The sequence below is a fragment of the Pseudophryne corroboree genome, chromosome 2 (assembly GCF_028390025.1).
Source record: "Pseudophryne corroboree isolate aPseCor3 chromosome 2, aPseCor3.hap2, whole genome shotgun sequence".
In the NCBI taxonomy this organism is placed as follows: domain Eukaryota; kingdom Metazoa; phylum Chordata; class Amphibia; order Anura; family Myobatrachidae; genus Pseudophryne; species Pseudophryne corroboree.
Window position 1 is genome coordinate 502,504,735 of NC_086445.1, and position 18,865 is coordinate 502,523,599.

Here is an 18,865-nt window from a genome sequence, read left to right on the forward strand (position 1 = left end):
ATCCCTTTGTTATTACAAGTGCAGGTTCTATCGTTTTTTTTAATCTTGTATGATGGACTAGGTTAAGTCCTTTCTGTGTCTGCCGGCTGCATTCTTCTGAAAGAGGGGTTGTACAGTTGTGCTCATAAGTTTACATACCCTAGCAGAATTTGTGATTTTCTGTCCATTTGTCTGAGAATATGAATGATAACTCACAAACTTTTCTTTCACTCATGGTTAGTGGTTGGGTGAAGCCATTTATTGTCAAACAACTGTGTTTACTCTTTTTAAATCATAATGACAACAGAAACTACCCAAATGACCCTGATCAAAAGTTTACATACCCTGGAGATTTTGGCCTGATAACATGCACACAAGTTGACACAAACTGGTTTGAATGGCTACTAAAGGTAACCATCCTCACCTGTGATATGTTTGCTTGTAATCCGTGTGTGTGTATAAAAGGTCAGTGAGTTTCTGGACTCCTGAAAGACCCTCGCATCTTTCATTCAGTGCTGCACTGACGTGTCTGGATTCTGAGTCATGGGGAAAGCAAAAGAATTGTCAAAGGATCTGCGGGAAAAGGTAATTGAACTGTATAAAACAGGAAAGGGATATAAAAAGATATCCAAGCAATTGAGAATGCCAATCAGCAGTGTTCAAACTCTAATTAAGAAGTGGAAAATGAGGGATTCTGTGGAAACCAAATTACGGTCAGGTAGACCAACAAAAATTTCAGCCACAACTGCCAGGAAAATTGTTCGGGATGCAAAGAAAAATCCACAAATAACTTCAGCTGAAATACAGGACTCTCTGAAAAAAAGTGGTGTGGTTGTTTCAAGATGCACAATAAGGAGGCATTTGAAAAAAATGGGCTGTATGGTCGAGTCGCCAGAAGAAAGCCATTACTACGCAAATGCCACAAAGCATCTTGCTTACAATACTCCAAAACAGCACAGAGACGAGCCTCAAAACTTCTGGAACAAAGTCATTTGGAGTGATGAGACCAAAATTGAACTTTTTGGCCACAACCATAAATGTTACATTTGGAGAGGAGTCAACAAGGCCTATGATGAAAGGTACACCATTCCTACTGTGAAACACGGAGGTGGAGCGATGATGTTTTGGGGATGTGTGAGCTACAAAGTCACTGGAAACTTGGTCAAAATTGATGGCAAGATGAATGCAGCGTGTTATCAGAAAATACTGGAGGAAAATTTGCACTCATCAGCCCGGAAGCTGCGCATGGGACGTACTTGGACGTTCCAACATGACAATGATCCAAAACACAAGGCCAAGTTGACCTGTCATTGGCTACAGCAGAATAAAGTGAAGGTTCTGGAGTGGCCATCTCCGTCTCCTGACCTCAATATCATTGAGCAACTCTGGGGAGATCTCAAACGTGCAGTTCATGCAAGACAGCCCAAGAATTTACAGGAACTGGAGGCTTATTGCCAAGAAGAATGGGCAGCTTTACCATCTGAGAAAATAAAGAGCCTCATCCACAACTACCACAAAAGACTTCAAGCTGTCATTGATGTTAAAGGGGGCAATACACGGTATTAAGAAGTGGGGTATGTAAACTTTTGATCAGGGTCATTTGGGTAGTTTCTGTTGTCATTATGATTTAAAAAGAGTAAACACAGTTGTTTGACAATAAATGGCTTCACCCAACCACTGACCATGAGTGAAAGAAAAGTTTGTGAATTATCATTCATATTCTCTGACAAATGGCCAGAAAGTCACAAATTCTGCTAGGGTATGTAAACTTATGAGCACAACTGTATCTCCTCTGATACTTCTGGGTACATACACAGTTGGCACATTGTTAGGAATGGGAATTATACGCAAATCCCTGGGTCCTTCCCGGTGGGAAATAGTTTGTCACACACTTATCCGCACAAACAGTCTCGGTCTTGCATACCCAATACAAGGTATGACTTGGTGGTACAGGTGTCCCAGTGTTCTCAGCAAATTGTTCCCTTGTACTGCTGAGGCTTGCTGTCCTTGTGGACTAGCTCCTCTGGATCCCTGACATATCTGGTGGTGTTGCCTGAAATCCAGTTATTTTGGCAGGCAGTTATTGCTCTGTCCAGGAAAATCTTGGGTGATGGGGTGTCCACTGATACAAGCTTTTGGATTCTCAATATCACTAGTTACCCAATCTTCGAATTATAGTAAGTCTCTTAAGGCATTTTAATAATTTGACTGTGACCCCCTGTTAAGTGGAAATTCCTGTCTGCAGGACATCACTCTGGCCACCTCTGAGTGTGCTGCAGAATTTAATGGCACCTGGTTCACTTGGCTGAAGGTCAGAGACTGCTTCCTACTGAAATAGTATAAACTCTGTTGTCGGAGCTCCCTTGTGTACCCCTCCTCCAACACCTGGGTCAGTGTTTTGTTTTTTTTTTCTAAATCTTGACATGCTTGTTATGCTGAGACATGTGTTGTCCTGCATTATTGGTCTTTCAGTAAAGAGAGCTTGCAAATTTAGCTGCCCTGCAGTAGTCTTCTGCATGCCTGTGTATTGCCGATTATGGAAAATAAATAAATAATTCTGTGGATACTATATTAGGGTTGGGGCAAGTGAATTCTATTGAATTGCCCATCCGTTGTGTATTTCTTCTCCCTCCACTGGGGGGCACAAACTCTGGCTTAATGTCTCCTTTCTCAAATGTTGAGACCTCAACTGTGCAGAGAAATAACTATCACTGTGGTCTAGCAGCACTACTAAAGGCAGTTAAATATAAACTTTTAGGCCGTTGTTCTGAGCAGATCCCGAGGTTCTAACCACCGGTATTAATACTTCCTACTTAAGCCCATCTGCCATAGAACAACAATGGTTATTTGCTCTCTTCCGACCTCCGTGATCTTCAGCCTGTTTCCCCAGTCTTGAAAGAGGTACAGGTTTCTATACAACCCTTTTTCTGATTTGGAGGCCAGACAGCTCACCTGGGTATCTAGAATACCAGTTGCCAATCGGGAGCAGGTGGTAGTCGTTTTATTACAGTTGCTGCTCGCATTCCCTGTCTTGTTAGACTTCCATCCTCCCTACCTCACAGATTTTCCTTGGGATCCAGCGGATTGGCAACTGGATAGTTTTCTCAGGAGGTGCAATTGCACAACCAACGCTTGCGTCTGCTTGGATAGCTAGGCTAGTGGCTGCAGGGCTGATGCACTAGGAAGGCCTCAGTTCTGGTACACACAGAAAGGGTTCTTTTGTCTTAGTGTTGTACAGGCTGGATGCACTGGTTAGAGACCCGCCCTATTCCTGCACACCACTGCTCTGAGTTCTTGACTGTGCAGACATTGTAAAATGCGGGGGTACCATGCCTGTGATCAGGTATGGGGATTTTTTTCTGGACTTCCAAGTGATCTTTAGAGCTTTTGATCTAGCTAGCCTACTCCTAGCTCTGCTATTCCTCCAGCGTCGTCCGGCCCAGCTACAATCTGACATCATGACCGTGTGGAACTCGACATCAGTGTGGAACTCGCAGTCACGGTGCTATGTAGGAGGTCCGTTGCTTCCTCGGTTGGGTGGAGCATAATCTTCTGGCATTAGCTTTTCGTCTACTAGATATTGCTGGAGCTTGCCGGTCATCGATAGAATGGTGTCTCAACACAAACACAGGCTGCTGAGACAATGTTCCTGTGCCTGAAAGCTTCAAGCTCTCAATGTGGGTGCTCTAGCGGTACAGAGGAAGTTACTCGCTTATATGCATCTTTCCTCTGGTCTCAGAGATTGTGTGGGTCATTCGCAGGTTGAAATTGGAGTGATGCACGACGATCCTCCTGGCTTCGAAAAAGGCCATTGTAGCCCGTGGTGTTCAGATCTGCAACGCCTTTCCACCGATGCTACTCTGCCTTTGCAGCTGTATCTTCTGTTTCAGGGCTCGTGTTTCCATCCAGAACTTGCTCATCTCGCTTTGACGTGGTGGCTTTTGAAATATCTGTCCTGAGAGCAAAGGGGTTTTGCCAGAAAAGTCATCCATACTATGCTTAGTGCTTGAAAGCCTTCTACGGCTGGAACTGGCGGACATATTTGTCATAGTGTTCGGACAGAGACTTCAATACCTGGTCATTCTGATTCTCAAGTCCTTTCCTTTCAAAAGGCAGGTCTGGATTTGGGCCTCAGACTTTCTTCCTTTTAAAGGTTCAGGTCTGGGATCTGTCTGTCCTCTTTCAGTGGCAGATTGCACCTTACTGGATGTACAAGCGTGTTTTTCAGGGGATCCTCTGGTGGCTCCATGCAGGGACGTGCGTTGAGGCGATCCTTCCTGTCCTACTGCAATATAAGCCAGAGTATTAACTATGTAGATTATCTGAAAAATACAAAGAATATATTTCTATAACGTCCTAAGTGGATGCTGGGGACTCCGTAAGGACCATGGGGATTAGCGGCTCCGCAGGAGACTGGGCACAACTAAAGAAAGCTTTAGGACTACCTGGTGTGCACTGGCTCCTCCCACTAAGACCCTCCTCCAGACCTCAGTTAGATTCTTGTGCCCGACTGAGCTGGATGCACATTAGGGGCTCTCCTGAGCTCCTAGAAAGAAAGTATATTTAGGTTTTTTATTTTACAGTGAGATCTGCTGGCAACAGACTCACTGCAGCGAGGGACTAAGGGGAGAAGAAGCGAACCTACCTAACAGGTGGTAGTTTGGGCTTCTTAGGCTACTGGACACCATTAGCTCCAGAGGGATCGACCGCAGGACCCGACCTTTGTGTTCGTTCCCGGAGCCGCGCCGCCGTCCCCCTTACAGAGCCAGAAGCATGAAGAGTCCGGAAAATCGGCGGCAGAAGACTTCGGTCTTCACCAAGGTAGCGCACAGCACTGCAGCTGTGCGCCATTGCTCCTCATGTACACCTCACACTCCGGTCACTGATGGGTGCAGGGCGCTGGGGGGGGGGCCCCCTGAGGGCAATATATGACACCTTGGCTGGCAAATCTACATCATATATAGTCCTAGAGGCTATATAGATGTAAAATTACCCCTGCCAGTATTCCAGAAAAAGCGGGAGAAAGTCAGTTGGAAAAGGGGCGGGGCTTCTCCCTCAGCACACTGGCGCCATTTTCTCTTCACAGTGCAGCTGGAAGACAGCTCCCCAGGCTCTCCCCTGTAGTTTTCAGGCTCAAAGGGTTAAAAAGAGAGGGGGGGGGGGGGGCACTAAATTTAGGCGCAATATATGTATACAAGCAGCTATTTGGGGAAAAATCACTCAGTTATAGTGTTAATCCCTGCATTATATAGCGCTCTGGTGTGTGCTGGCATAGTCTCTCTCTGTCTCCCCAAAGGACTTTGTGGGGTCCTGTCCTCAGTCAGAGCATTCCCTGTGTGTATGCGGTGTGTCTGTACGGCTGTGTCGACATGTTGGATGAGGAAGGTTACGTGGAGGCGGAGCAGAGGCCGATAAATGGGATGTTGCCCCCTGTGGGGCCGACACCAGAGTGGATGGATAGGTGGAAGGTATTAACCGACAGTGTCAACTCCTTACATAAAAGGCTGGATGACGTAACAGCTGTGGGACAGCCGGCTTCTGAGCCCGCGCCTGCCCTGGCGTCTCAAAGGCCATCAGGGGCTCAAAAAAACGCCCGTTACCTCAGATGGCAGACACAGATGTCGACACGGAGTCTGACTCCAGTGTCGACGAGGTTGAGACATATACACAATCCACTAGGAACATCCATTACATGATCTCGGCAATGAAAAATGTGTTACGCATTTTCTGACATGAACCCAAGTACCACATAAAAGGGGTTTTATTTTTGGGGAGAAAAAGCAGCCAGTGTTTTGTTCCCCCATCAGATGAATGAATGAAGTGGGTAAAGAAGCGTGGTTTCCCCCGATAAGAAACTGGTAATTTCTAAAAAGTTACTGATGGCGTACCCTTTCCCGCCAGAGGATAGGTCACGTTGGGAGATATCCCTTAGGGTGGATAAGGCGCTCACACGTTTGTCAAAAGGTGGCACTGCCGTCTTAGGATACGGCCACCTTGAAGGAACCTGCTGATAAAAAGCAGGAGGCGATCCTGAAGTCTGTATTTACACACTCAGGTTATATACTGAAACCTGCAATTGCCTCAGCATAAATAGTGCTGCTGCAGCGTGGTCTGATACCCTGTCAGATAATATTAATACGCTAAGACAGGGATAATATTTTGCTAACATTGAGCATATTTAAGGCGTTGTCTTATATATAAAGGATGCACAGAGGGATATTTGCCGGCTGGCATCCAGAATTAATGCAATGTCCATTCTGCCAGGAGGGTATTAGAAACCCGGCAGTGGACAGGTGATGCTGCATTTAAAAGGCACATGGAGATTCTGCCTTATAAGGGTGAGGAATTGTTTGTGGATGGTCTCTGGGACCTCGTATCCACAGCAACAGCTGGGAAGAAAATTTTTTACCTCGGGTTTCCTCACAAAAGCCTAAGAAAGCACCGTATTTTCAGGTACAGTCCTTTCGGCTTCAGAAAAGCAAGCGGGTCAAAGGCGCTTCCTTTCTGCACAGAGACAAGGGAAGAAGGAAAAAGCTGCACCAGTCAGCCAGTTCCCAGGATCAAATATCTTCCCTCGCTTCCTCTGAGTCCACCGCATGACGCTGGGGCTCCACAGGTGGAGACTGGTGCGGTGGGGGCGCGTCTCGGGAACTGCAGGGACCAGTGGGCTTGCCCACAGGTGGATCCCTAGGTTCTGCAAGTAGTATCACAGGGATACAGGCTGGAGTTCGAGACGACTCCCCCTCGCCGTTGCCTCACATCAGCCTTGCCTGCTGCCCTCGGAGAAAGGTAGTACTGGCGGCAATTCACAAACTGTACTTCCAGCAGGTGAAATCAAGGTACCCCTCCTTCAACAAGGCCGGGGTTACTATTCCAAAATGTTGTGGTACCGAAACCAGACGGTTCGGTGAGACCCATTCTAAAATTGAAATCCTTGAACACTTATATACGAAGGTTCAAGTTCAAAATGGAATCGCTCAGGGCGATTATCGCAAGCCTGGAAAATTTCAGGGTATCACTGGACATCAAGGATACTTACCTGCATGTCCCTATTTACCCTCTTCACCAGGTGTACCTCAAATTTGTGGTACAGGATTGTCATTACCAATTCCAGACGTTGCCGTTGGTCTGTCCCCGGCACCGAGGGTATTTACCAAGGTAATGGCCGAAGTACTTATCCCGTACTTGGACGATCTCCTTATAAAGGCGAGGTCCAGGGAGCAGTTGTTCGTCGGAGTAGCACTATCTCGGGAAGTGCTACAACAGCACGGCTGGAGTCTGAATATTCCAAAGTCGCAGCTGGTTCCTATGACGCGTCTACTGTTCCTGGGTATGGTTCTGGACACAGAACAGGATAAAAAGGGTTTCTCCCGGAGGAGTAGTCCAAGGAGTTGGCGTCTCTAGACGGAGACCTCCTAATACAAATACAGGTATCGGTGCTTCAATGCACGAGAGCCTTGGGAAAGATGGTAGCTTCTTACGAAGAATTTCCATTCGCCAAGTCCCATGCAAGGATCTTCCAGTGGGATCTGTTGGACAAGTGGTCCGGGTCGCATCCTCAGATGCATCGGCGGATAACCCTGTCTCCAAGGGCCAGGGTGTCGCTGTTGTGGTGGCTGCAGAGTGCTCATCTTCTAGGGGGCCGCAGATTCGGCATACAGGACTGGGTCCTGGTGACCACGGATGCCAGCCTTCAAGGCTGGGGGGCAGTCACACAGGGAAGAAACTTCCAAGGCCTATGCAAAAGTCAGGAGACTTCCCTACACATAAATGTTCTGGAACTATGGGCCATTTACAATGCCCTAAGTCAGGCTAGACCCCTGCTTCAACACCGGCCGGTGCTGATCCAGTCAGACAACATCACGGCGGTCGCTCATGTAAACCGACAGGGCGGCACAAGAAGCAGGATGGCGATGGCAGAAGCCACAAGGATTCTCCGATGGGCGGAAAATTATGTGTTAGCACTGTCAGCAGTGTTCATTCCCGGAGTGGACATCTGAGAAGCAGACTTTCTCAGCAGACACGACCTCCACCCGGGAGAGTGGGGACTTCATCCAGAAGTCTTCCAAATGATTGTACACCGTGGGGAAAGGCCACAGGTGGACAGGATGGCGTCCCGCCTCAACAAAAAGCTACAAAGATATTGCGCCAGGTCAAGGGACCCTCAGGCGATAGCTGTGGACGCTCTGGTAACACCGTGGGTGTACCAGTCGGTGTATGTGTTCCCTTCTCTGCCTCTCATACCCAGGGTAATGAGAATAATAAGAAGGAGAGGAGTAAGAACTATTCTCATTGTTCCGGGTGGCCAAGAAGAGCTTTGTACCCAGAACTCCAAGAAATGATCTCAGAGGACCCATGGCCTCTGCCGCTCAGACAGGACCTGCTGCAGCAGGGGGCCTGTCTGTTCCAAGACGTACCGCGGCTGCGTTTGACGGCATGGCGGTTGAACGCCGGATCCTGAAGGAAAAAGGCATTCCGGAGGAAGTTATCCCTATGCTATTTAAAGCTAGGAAAGAAGTGAACGCAAACCATTATCACCGCATATGGCGGAAATATGTTGCGTGCTGTGAGGCCAGTAAGGCCCCAAAGGAGGAATTTCAGCTAGGTCGATTTCTGCACTTCCTACAATTCAGAGGTGACTATGGGCCTAAAATTGGGTTCCATTAAGGTCCAGATTTCGGCTCTATCGATTTTCTTCCAAAATAGAACTGGCTTCACTGCCTGAAGTTCAGACTTTTGTTAAGGGAGTGCTGCATAGTCAGCCCCCGTTTGTGCCTCCAGTGGGATCTCAACTTAGTGTTGGATTTCCTGAAGTCGCATTGAGTTGAGCCACTTAAATCCGTGGAGCTACAATACCTCACGTGAAAAGTGGTCATGCTGTGGGCCTTGGCGTTGGCCAGGCGTGTATCAGAATTGGCGGCTTTGTCAAAAGCTCTTATCTGTATTTCTCTATCGTCCTAGTGGATGCTGGGGTTCCTGAAAGGACCATGGGGAATAGCGGCTCCGCAGGAGACAGGGCACAAAAAGTAAAGCTTTAGGATCAGGTGGTGTGCACTGGCTCCTCCCCCTATGACCCTCCTCCAAGCCAGTTAGATTTTGTGCCCGGCCGAGAAGGGTGCAATCTAGGTGGCTCTCCTAAAGAGCTGCTTAGGAAAGTTTAGCTTAGGTTTTTTATTTTACAGTGAGTCCTGCTGGCAACAGGATCACTGCAACGAGGGACTTAGGGGAGAAGAAGTGAACTCACCTGCGTGCAGGATGGATTGGCTTCTTGGCTACTGGACATCAGCTCCAGAGGGACGATCACAGGTACAGCCTGGATGGTCACCGGAGCCTTGCCGCCGGCCCCCTTGCAGATGCTGAAGTAAGAAGAGGTCCAGAATCGGCGGCAGAAGACTCCTCAGTCTTCTAAAGGTAGCGCACAGCACTGCAGCTGTGCGCCATTTTCCTCTCAGCACACTTCACACGGCAGTCACTGAGGGTGCAGGGCGCTGGGAGGGGGGCGCCCTGGGAGGCAAATGAATACCTAGTTTGGCTAAAAATACCTCACATATAGCCTCCGGAGGCTATATGGAGATATTTAACCCCTGCCAGAATCCGTTAAGAGCGGGAGACGAGGCCGCCGAAAAAGGGGCGGGGCCTATCTCCTCAGCACACAGCGCCATTTTCCCTCACAGAAAGGCTGGAGGGAAGGCTCCCAGGCTCTCCCCTGCACTGCACTACAGAAACAGGGTTAAAACAGAGAGGGGGGGCACTAATTTGGCGATATGCTTATATATATATTAAGATGCTATAAGGGAAAACACTTATATAAGGTTGTCCCTATATAATTATAGCGTTTTTGGTGTGTGCTGGCAAACTCTCCCTCTGTCTCTCCAAAGGGCTAGTGGGTCCTGTCCTCTATCAGAGCATTCCCTGTGTGTGTGCTGTGTGTCGGTACGTGTGTGTCGACAGGTAGGAGGACGATGTTGGTGAGGAGGCGGAGCAATTGCCTGTAATGGTGATGTCACTCTCTAGGGAGTCGACACCGGAATGGATGGCTTATTTAGGAAATTACGTGATAATGTCAACACGCTGCAAGGTCGGTTGACGACATGAGACGGCCGACAAACAATTAGTACGGTCCAGACGTCTCAAAAACACCGTCAAGGGTTTTAAAACGCCCGTTTACTTTAGTCGGTCGACACAGACACAGACAGGGACACTGAATCCAGTGTCGACGGTGAATAAACAAACGTATTCCTTATTAGGGCCACACGTTAAAGGCAATGAAGGAGGTGTTACGTATTTCTGATACTACAAGTACCACAAAAGAGGGTATTATGTGGGATGTGAAAAAACTACCATAGTTTTTCCTGAATCAGATAAATTAAATAAAGTGTGTGATGATGCGTGGGTTCCCCCCGATAGAAAATTATGGGCGGTATACCCTTTCCCGCCAGAAGTTAGGGCGCGTTGGGAAACACCACTTAAGGTGGATAAGGCGCTCACACGCTTATCAAAACAAGTGGCGGTACCGTCTATAGATAGGGCCGTCCTCAAGGACCAGCTGACAAGGCTGGAAAATATAATAAAAAGTATATACACACATACTGGTGTTATACTGCGGCCAGCGATCGCCTCAGCCTGGATGTGCAGAGCTAGGGTGGCTTGGTCGGATTCCCTGACTAAAAATATTGATACCCTTGACAGGGACAGTATTTTATTGACTATAGAGCATTTCTATATATGCGAGATGCACAGAGGGATATTTGCACTCTGGCATCATGAATAAACGCGATGTCCATAACTGCCAGAAGATGTTATGGACACGACAGTGGTCAGGTGATGCAGATTCCAAACGGCACAGTATGGCCGTATAAAGGAAGAGGACTTGTTTGGGGTCGGTCCATCGGACCTGGTGGTCACGGCAACTGCTGGAAAATCCACCGTTTTTTACCCTAAGTCACATCTCTGCAGAAAAAGACACCGTCTTTTCAGCCTCAGTCCTCTCGTCCCTATAAGATCATATCTGCCCAGGGATAGAGGAAAGGGAAGAAGACTGCAACAGGCAGCCTATTCCCAGGAACAGAAGCGTTCCACCGCGTCTGACAAGTTCTCAGCATGGCGCTGAGACCGTACAGGACCCCTGGATCCTACAAGTAGTATCCCGGGGGTACAGATGGGAATGTCGAGACGTTTCCCCTTCGCAGGCTCCTGAAGTCTGCTTTACCAAGTCTCCCTCCGACAAGGAGGTAGTATGGGAAAAAATTCACAAGCTGTGGTCCCAGCAGGTGACAATTAAATTACCCCTCCTACTACAGAAAAGGGGTATTATTCCACACTATATTGTGGTACTGAAGCCAGAAGGCTAGGTGAGACTTATTCTAAAAAAAAAAAAAATTTTTTTGAACACTTACAAAGGTTCAAATTAAGATGAAGTCACTCAGAGCAGTGATAACGAACCAGGAAGAAGGGGACTATATAGTGTCCCGGGACATCAGGGATGCTTACCTCTATGTCCCAAATTTGCCCTTCTCACTAAGGGTACCTCAGGTTCGTGGTGCAGAACTGTCACTATCAGTTTCAGACGCTGCCGTTTGGATTGTCCACGGCACCCCGGGGTCTTTACCAAGGTAATGGCCGAATTGATGATTCTTCTTCGAAGAAAAGGCGTCTTAATTATCCCTTACTTGGACGATCTCCTGATAGGGGCATAGTCCAGGGAACAGTTGGAGGTCGGAGTAGCACTATCTCGGATACTGCTACAATCAGCACCGGTGGATTCTAAATATTCCAAAATCGCAGCTGATCCCGACGACACGTCTGCTGTGCCTAGGGATGATTCTGGACACAGTCCAGAAAAAGGTGTTTCTCCCGGAAGAGAAAGCCAGGGAGTTATCCGAGCAAGTCAGGAACCTCCTAAAAACAGTGCATCATTGCACAAGGGTCCTGGTAAAAATGGTGGCTTCCTACGAAGCAATTCCATTCGGCAGATTTCACGTAAGAACTTTTCAGTGGGATCTGCTGGACAAATGGTCCGGATCGCATCTTCAGATGCATCAGCGGATAACCCAATATCCAAGGACAAGGGTGTCTCTCCTGTGGTGGTTATAGAGTGCTCATCTTCTAGAGGGCCGCAGATTCGGCATTCAGGATTGGATGCTGGTAACCACGGAGCCCAGCCTGAGAGGCTGGGGAGCAGTCACACAAGGGAAAAATTTCCAGGGAGTGTGATCAAGTATGGAGACTTTTCTCCACATAAATATACTGGAGCTAAGGGTAAATTTATAATGCTCTAAGCTTAGCAAGACCTCTGCTTCAAGGTCAGCCGGTATTGATCCAGTGGGAAAAACATCACGGCAGTCGCCCACGTAAACAGACAGGGCGACACAAGAAGCAGGAGGGCAATGGCAGAAACTGCAAGGACTTTTCGCTGGGCGGAAAATCATGTGATAACACTGTCAGCAGTTTTTCATCCCGGGAATGGAAACTGGGAAGCAGACTTCCTCAGCACGACCTCCACCCGGGAGAGTGGAAACTTCATTGAGAAGTTTTTTCCACATGATTGTAAACCGTTGGGAAATACCAAAGGTGGACATGATGGCGTCCCGTCTGAACAAAAAACGGGACAGGTATTGCGCCAGGTCAAGGGACCCTCAGGCAATAGATGTGGACGTTCTGGTAACACCGTGGGTGTACCAGTCGGTGTATGTGTTCCCTCCTCTGCTTCTCATACCTAAGGTGCTGAGAATTATAAGACGTAGAGGAGTAAGAACTATACTCATGGCTCCGGATTGGCCAAGAAGGACTTGGTACCCGGAACTTCAAGAGATGCTTACAGAGGTCTTATGGCCTCTGCCGCTAAGAAGGGACTTGCTTCAGCAAGTACCATGTCTGTTCCAAGACTTACCGCAGCTGCGTTTGTCGGCATGGCGATGGAAAGCCGGATCCTAAGGGAAAAAAGGCATTCCGGAAGAGGTCATTCCTACCCTGGTCAAAGCCAGAAAGGAGTTGACCGCACAACATTATCACCACGTGTGGCGAAAATTTGTTGCGTGGTGTGAGGCCAGGAAGGCCCCACAAAGAAATTTCAACTCGGTCGTTTCCTGCATTTCCTGCAAACAGGAGTGTCTATGGGCCTCAAATTGGGGTCCATTAAGGTTCAAATTCGGCCCTGTAAATTTTCTTCCAGAAAGAATTGGCTTCAGTTCCTGAAGTCCAGAAGTTTGTCAAGGGAGTATTGCATATACAAACCCCTTTTTTGTGCCTCCAGTGGCACTGTGGGATCTCAACGTAGTTCTGGGATTTCTCAAATCACATTGGTTTAAAACCAGTCAAATATGTGGATTTGCAGCATCTCACATAAAAAGTGACCATGCTCTTGGCCCTGGCCTGGACCAGGCGAGTGTCAAATTGGTGGTTTTTTTTCAAAAAAGCCCATATCTGTTTGTCCATTCGGACAGGGCAGAGCTGTGGACTCGTCCCCAGTTCTCTCCCTAAGGTGGTGTCAGTGTTTCACCTGAACCAGCTTATTGTGGTGCCTTGCACCTACTAGGGACTTGGAGGACTCCAAGTTGCTAGAAGTTGTCAGGGCCCTGAAAATATATTCCAGGACAGCTGGAGTCAGAAAATCTGACTCGCTGTTTATACTGTATGCACCCAACAAGTTGGGTGCGCCTGCTTCTAAGCAGTCGATTGCTCGTTGGATTTGTAACACAATTCAACTTGCACATTCTGAGGCAGGCCTGCCACAGTCTAAATCGGTTAAGGCCCATTCCACAAGGAAGGTGGGCTCATCTTGGGCGGCTGCCCGAGAGGTCTCGGCATTACAACTCTGCCGAGCAGCTACGTGGTCAGGGGAGAACACGTTTGTAAAATTCTACAAATTTGATATCCTGGCAAAAGAGGACCTGGAGTTCTCTCATTTGGTGCTGCAGAGTCATCCGCACTCTCCCGCCCGTTTGGGAGCTTTGGTATAATCCCCATGGTCCTTTCAGGAACCCCAGCATCCACTAGGACGATAGAGAAAATAAGAATTTACTTACCGATAATTCTATTTCTCGGAGTCCGTAGTGGATGCTGGGCGCCCATCCCAAGTGCGGATTATCTGCAATACTTGTACATAGTTACAAAAATCGGGTTATTATTGTTGTGAGCCATCTTTTCAGAGGCTCCGCTGTTATCGTACTGTTAACTGGGTTTAGATCACAAGTTGTACGGTGTGATTGGTGTGGCTGGTATGAGTCTTACCCGGGATTCAAAATTCCTCCCTTATTGTGTACGCTCGTCCGGGCACAGTACCTAACTGGCTTGGAGGAGGGTCATAGGGGGAGGAGCCAGTGCACACCACCTGATCCTAAAGCTTTACTTTTTGTGCCCTGTCTCCTGCGGAGCCGCTATTCCCCATGGTCCTTTCAGGAACCCCAGCATCCACTACGGACTCCGAGAAATAGAATTATCGGTAAGTAAATTCTTATTTTTATATGGATAAGGCGGAACTGAGGACTCGTTCATAATTCCTTCCTAAGGTGGTAGCAGTTTTTCATGTGAACCAACCTATTGTGGTGCCTGCGGCTACTTGGGACTTGGAGGATTCCAAGTTTCTGGACGTAGTCAGGGCCCTGAAAAGTATATGTTTCCAGGACGGCTGGAGTCAGGAAAACTGACTCGCTATTTATCCTGTATGCACCCAACAAGCTGGGTGCTCCTGCTTCTAAGCAGACTATTGCTCGCTGGATCTGTAGCACGATTCAACTTGCACATTCTGCGGCTGGACTGCCGCACCCTAAATCTGTGAAAGCCCATTCCATGAGGAAAGTGGGCTCTTCTTGGGCGGCTGCCCGAGGGGTCTCGGCTTTACAAATTTGCCGAGCTGTTACTTGATCGGGTTCAAACACTCTTGCAAGAGTCTACAAGTTTGATACCCTGGCTGAGGAGGACCTAGAGTTTGCTCATTCGGTGCTGCAGAGTCATCCGCACTCTCCCGCCCTTTTGGGAGCTTTGGTATAATCCCCATGGTCCTTACGGAGTCCCCAGCATCCACTTAGGACGTTAGAGAAAATAAGATTTTACTCACCGGTAAATCTATTTCTCGTAGTCCGTAGTGGATGCTGGGCGCCCATCCCAAGTGCGGATTGTCTGCAATACTTGTATATAGTTATTGCCTAACTAAAGGGTTATTGTTGAGCCATCTGTTGAGAGGCTCAGTTGTTATCATACTGTTAACTGGGTATAGTATCACGAGTTATATGGTGTGATTGGTGTGGCTGGTATGAGTCTTACCCGGGATTCAAAATCCTTCCTTATTGTGTCAGCTCTTCCGGGCACAGTATCCTAACGGAGGTCTGGAGGAGGGTCTTAGTGGGAGGAGCCAGTGCACACCAGGTAGTCCTAAAGCTTTCTTTAGTTGTGCCCAGTCTCCTACGGAGCCGCTAATCCCCATGGTCCTTACGGAGTCCCCAGCATCCACTACGGACTACGAGAAATAGATTTACCGGTGAGTAAAATCTTATTTTTATAATCTAATAATTTTCATAGACATAACTCTGTAGTAAAAAGCATGACAGGTGAGGCAGTGAGTCACTTGCCTACGTTTTCCGCACATTTCTGATCAAAACTCACCAAATTTCCAGTATATACTGCTGCACCTTTATATAATGCCCACATAGTATTAATACCCGTGGGCTCATATTTTGTTTGTAAATTTACAATGGTACTAGCCAGTGCCTCCTGAGCCATTTACCTCACCCCATGTCCCTGGCTCTATGGAACCTGACTTTTTGTTCTTTGAGCATTGCATTCTGCTCCCTTTTGAGCCTTTGGGTACGGTGGACATTTGTTGGCTTATATTGAGACCGTCTTCTTACTTGTTATTGCATCAGCAGTAAGTGTCCGACTTCAGTGCCTTGTTCTATCGATCCCTCCCCCCCCCCCCCCTCTCCCCCCCTTCCCTCCTTTTTGATCTTCTATTTAGATTGGGCTGTTCTTAGGACTCACTTGTGTTACTTACCCAAGGTGGTGTCTAGGCCTCACATCTTCCAGGATATTGTGGTACAGTCTTTCAGTGATCCAAGCTCTTTGCTGGAGGAAGCCTGTCTGGCTGTACTGAGGACTCTCTGGATTTATGTGGGCAGGACAGAGGTGTCTGCAAGTTGGATTCTTTGTCCTGTATGATTTTCACAAGCATGGTTGGCTGACCTCAAAACCAGCTTTATCCAGGTTGCTCCATTTTGACAATCTGCTGTGCCAATTCTGCGGCGGTGGATCTTCCTTCCCCTGCCGTGGTGACTGCTCATTCACACATTGTGGGAGTTTCTTGGGCAGCTCAACGTGGCGCTTCTGCCTTTAGTAGTGCTGCTAGACTACTATGACCGGTATTTCTCTGCACAGTCACAACATCTGTTTCTTTTTTTTTCCTTTTTTTCTTTTTGGCCCTTTATGGAGTCAAAGAGAAGTATTTAACCAGGTAAGAACATAAATCTCCTCCTTTTTCTTATGTTTTTTTCCTGAAGAAGAAGAAAAACAAATGTAGTTTTTATTCTGTATTTTATGGTGTAGTTACTGCTTTAGACATTGACCATAAATTTGAATTAGTCCTTGGGACCCCTGCAAGTGCCACGGCACACAGTTTGAGAATCAGTGGGTTAAATCCTGATGTAGCCTACGCTAGAAAGATCATACTTATTAATTTTTGAGAATTTTATTGTTCTTGTAAGTGGGCATAAGAGGAAACATTCACTGAAAGGAGTTGTCCTTTTACTGTTTTAGAAGCACTTGTGTATTGTACACACAAGTGCCACTCTGAATTACCAGCATTGTGTTATTTTAAGTAGATGAGAAATGATTGCAGTAATTATGTAAGGTTTGCTTTTGAGGCCTGTGTTAATTGGCCCTTAGTTGTCAGCCGAACTAATGGAGAACATTCAATTGATAGAGGCTAACCATGAAGCATATAAACACAAGGGCAGCATATTTATTTCTTCATCTTTGGCAAAGTAATTATTATGGTCCATGGTTACAAAACGCTTGTTTATTTAAAGGTATTTTTGTTTTTTTCCAGATAATACATGAAGCGAAGAGCTGTATAAAATGCACACTATTCATGTTAAGGGGTTATATCAAACGGTGAAACGAGGGGAGAAGTTGCTGATGGCAACTGACCAGCTTTGAAGTAGCATTTATCAAGTACATTCTATAAAATTATAGGTGGAAGCTTAGTGGTTTAGCAACTTCTCCACTCTTCACTGCTTGATACATCAACCCCTAAATTGACACCTAGCGCTGTATTCCATAACTGTTGGAAGCTGCCGTCTTGTCAGAAAGACGGCAGTTTCCGACAGAAATAGTTCGGAAGGGGTTCCAACCTATTCAATAGGGGCTGACTTTTTTTTTTTTTCCCCCGACAAGTCTGGAATTCCTGACTTGTCGGAGAACAAGTGGATCGGCGGAATAGCCGCCGATCCACATACTTCTGTCGGAAATGGAGCCAAATCTGACAGGTTTTGGCCTCCTTTCTGACAAACTCAATCCGACTTGAAAACAAGTCTGATTGAGATGAGGAGGCAAGCAGTGCTGTGGGCTGTGGGGGGAGCAGAGATCGCACGCTGCTGCAGACATGTCCCCCCGCGGCCCGCAAGCGCCTCCACCAGCCGCCCCACCCCGCTGCAGCTTCGGCCGCCGATCTCTGCTCCCCGCTTACCCTCGCCGCCGTCCCACTCCTGGCCGCTGCTGTCAGCGCAGCCGCTGACCGCAGCCGGAAGGACAGGACCCTGTGTACGGCCAGATCCAAAGTCTGATTTGGCCGTCCATTGAATAGGGGTTGTCGTATCCATTCTGACAACTGCATGTCGGAATGGATCCGACTTATTGAATATACCCCCTAGTGTACCATTAATTAAAAAAAAACAAAAAAAAACCCACATAAAGGTAGCAGTGTACACACCCAAGAGTGTGCCAACAGGAAATGGACAGCCATAGTGTATCTGAGATTGATGCTTTCTTTTAAGAGTTTATTACTGCAGTATAATAATAATATTCATTCTAAGTCTAGATCAGGAATAGGCAACCTGTAGCAAAGGGAACTACACTTCCCAACGTTTTCTACCACAGTTATTCAGTTAGAGAATGCTAAAACATGTGGCATTTGTAGTTCCACAGCTGCTGGAGTGCCACACTTGCCTACCCCCGGTCTAGATTAAATTGATTGACAGCAGAAAGGGGGAAGCGACAGTGGCATTATCTTGCAGGCAATAAAATCCAGCGTTTAGGGGAGTGGACAGCAAGGATTAGAAGGTGTGATTGGGAAGGACTGCTTTCTCAAGTTTGTGACTTGCTTTGCTCCGTTTATTTGGCATTTAAGATTAGCGTTTTAGTCTGTGCATATAATTTTAATTTTTCATGTTTTTCATCTATTTTATTGCAAATCAAGTGTTTATTTTATAATGTGTAAATGGAAAATACTGTTGCTGTCTATAGAAATTAGCCTTGACATGGACTGTGTGTTTTATAGAAAAAAAGATTTACTTTGTGAATTTTCATAGCAAAGCAAAACTTCTTCTAGAAAAGGATTGGTTGTTATTTTTCAGGTGACCTGTGGAGTTATGACTTCTACAGTGGAGAGTTTGTGGTCTCTCCAGAGCCTGATACGAGTGTACACACAATTGATCCTCAGAAGCACAAGTTTATCATCATTGGCAGCGATGGCCTTTGGAACATGGTATCTGCACAAGATGCTGTCTCATTGTGTCAGGAGCAGGAGAAGGCTAATGTGTCTGTGAGTACATGGCTGTTGCTGAGTGTTCTCTCACCCCTGTTCTGAGACCATTTTCAGATGTTTGTGCTCTTTCCATTCCAACACTATCACTGTTTTTTTTAAATTCATTTGGTTTTATGCAGTTACCCACACAAA

General features: G+C 47.1%; 1 protein-coding gene across 1 annotated transcript in view; it reads left to right on the plus strand.

Moving 5' to 3' along the window:
- The window catches only part of PPM1D (protein phosphatase, Mg2+/Mn2+ dependent 1D), a 67,845-nt gene that overhangs the window by 20,382 nt on the left and 28,598 nt on the right, over window positions 1–18,865 (plus strand). Inside the window, exon 4 of the mRNA XM_063954014.1 lies at window positions 18,543–18,730. Coding sequence (XP_063810084.1) covers window positions 18,543–18,730 — 188 coding nt within the window. The remainder of the gene's footprint in view (window positions 1–18,542; window positions 18,731–18,865) is intronic.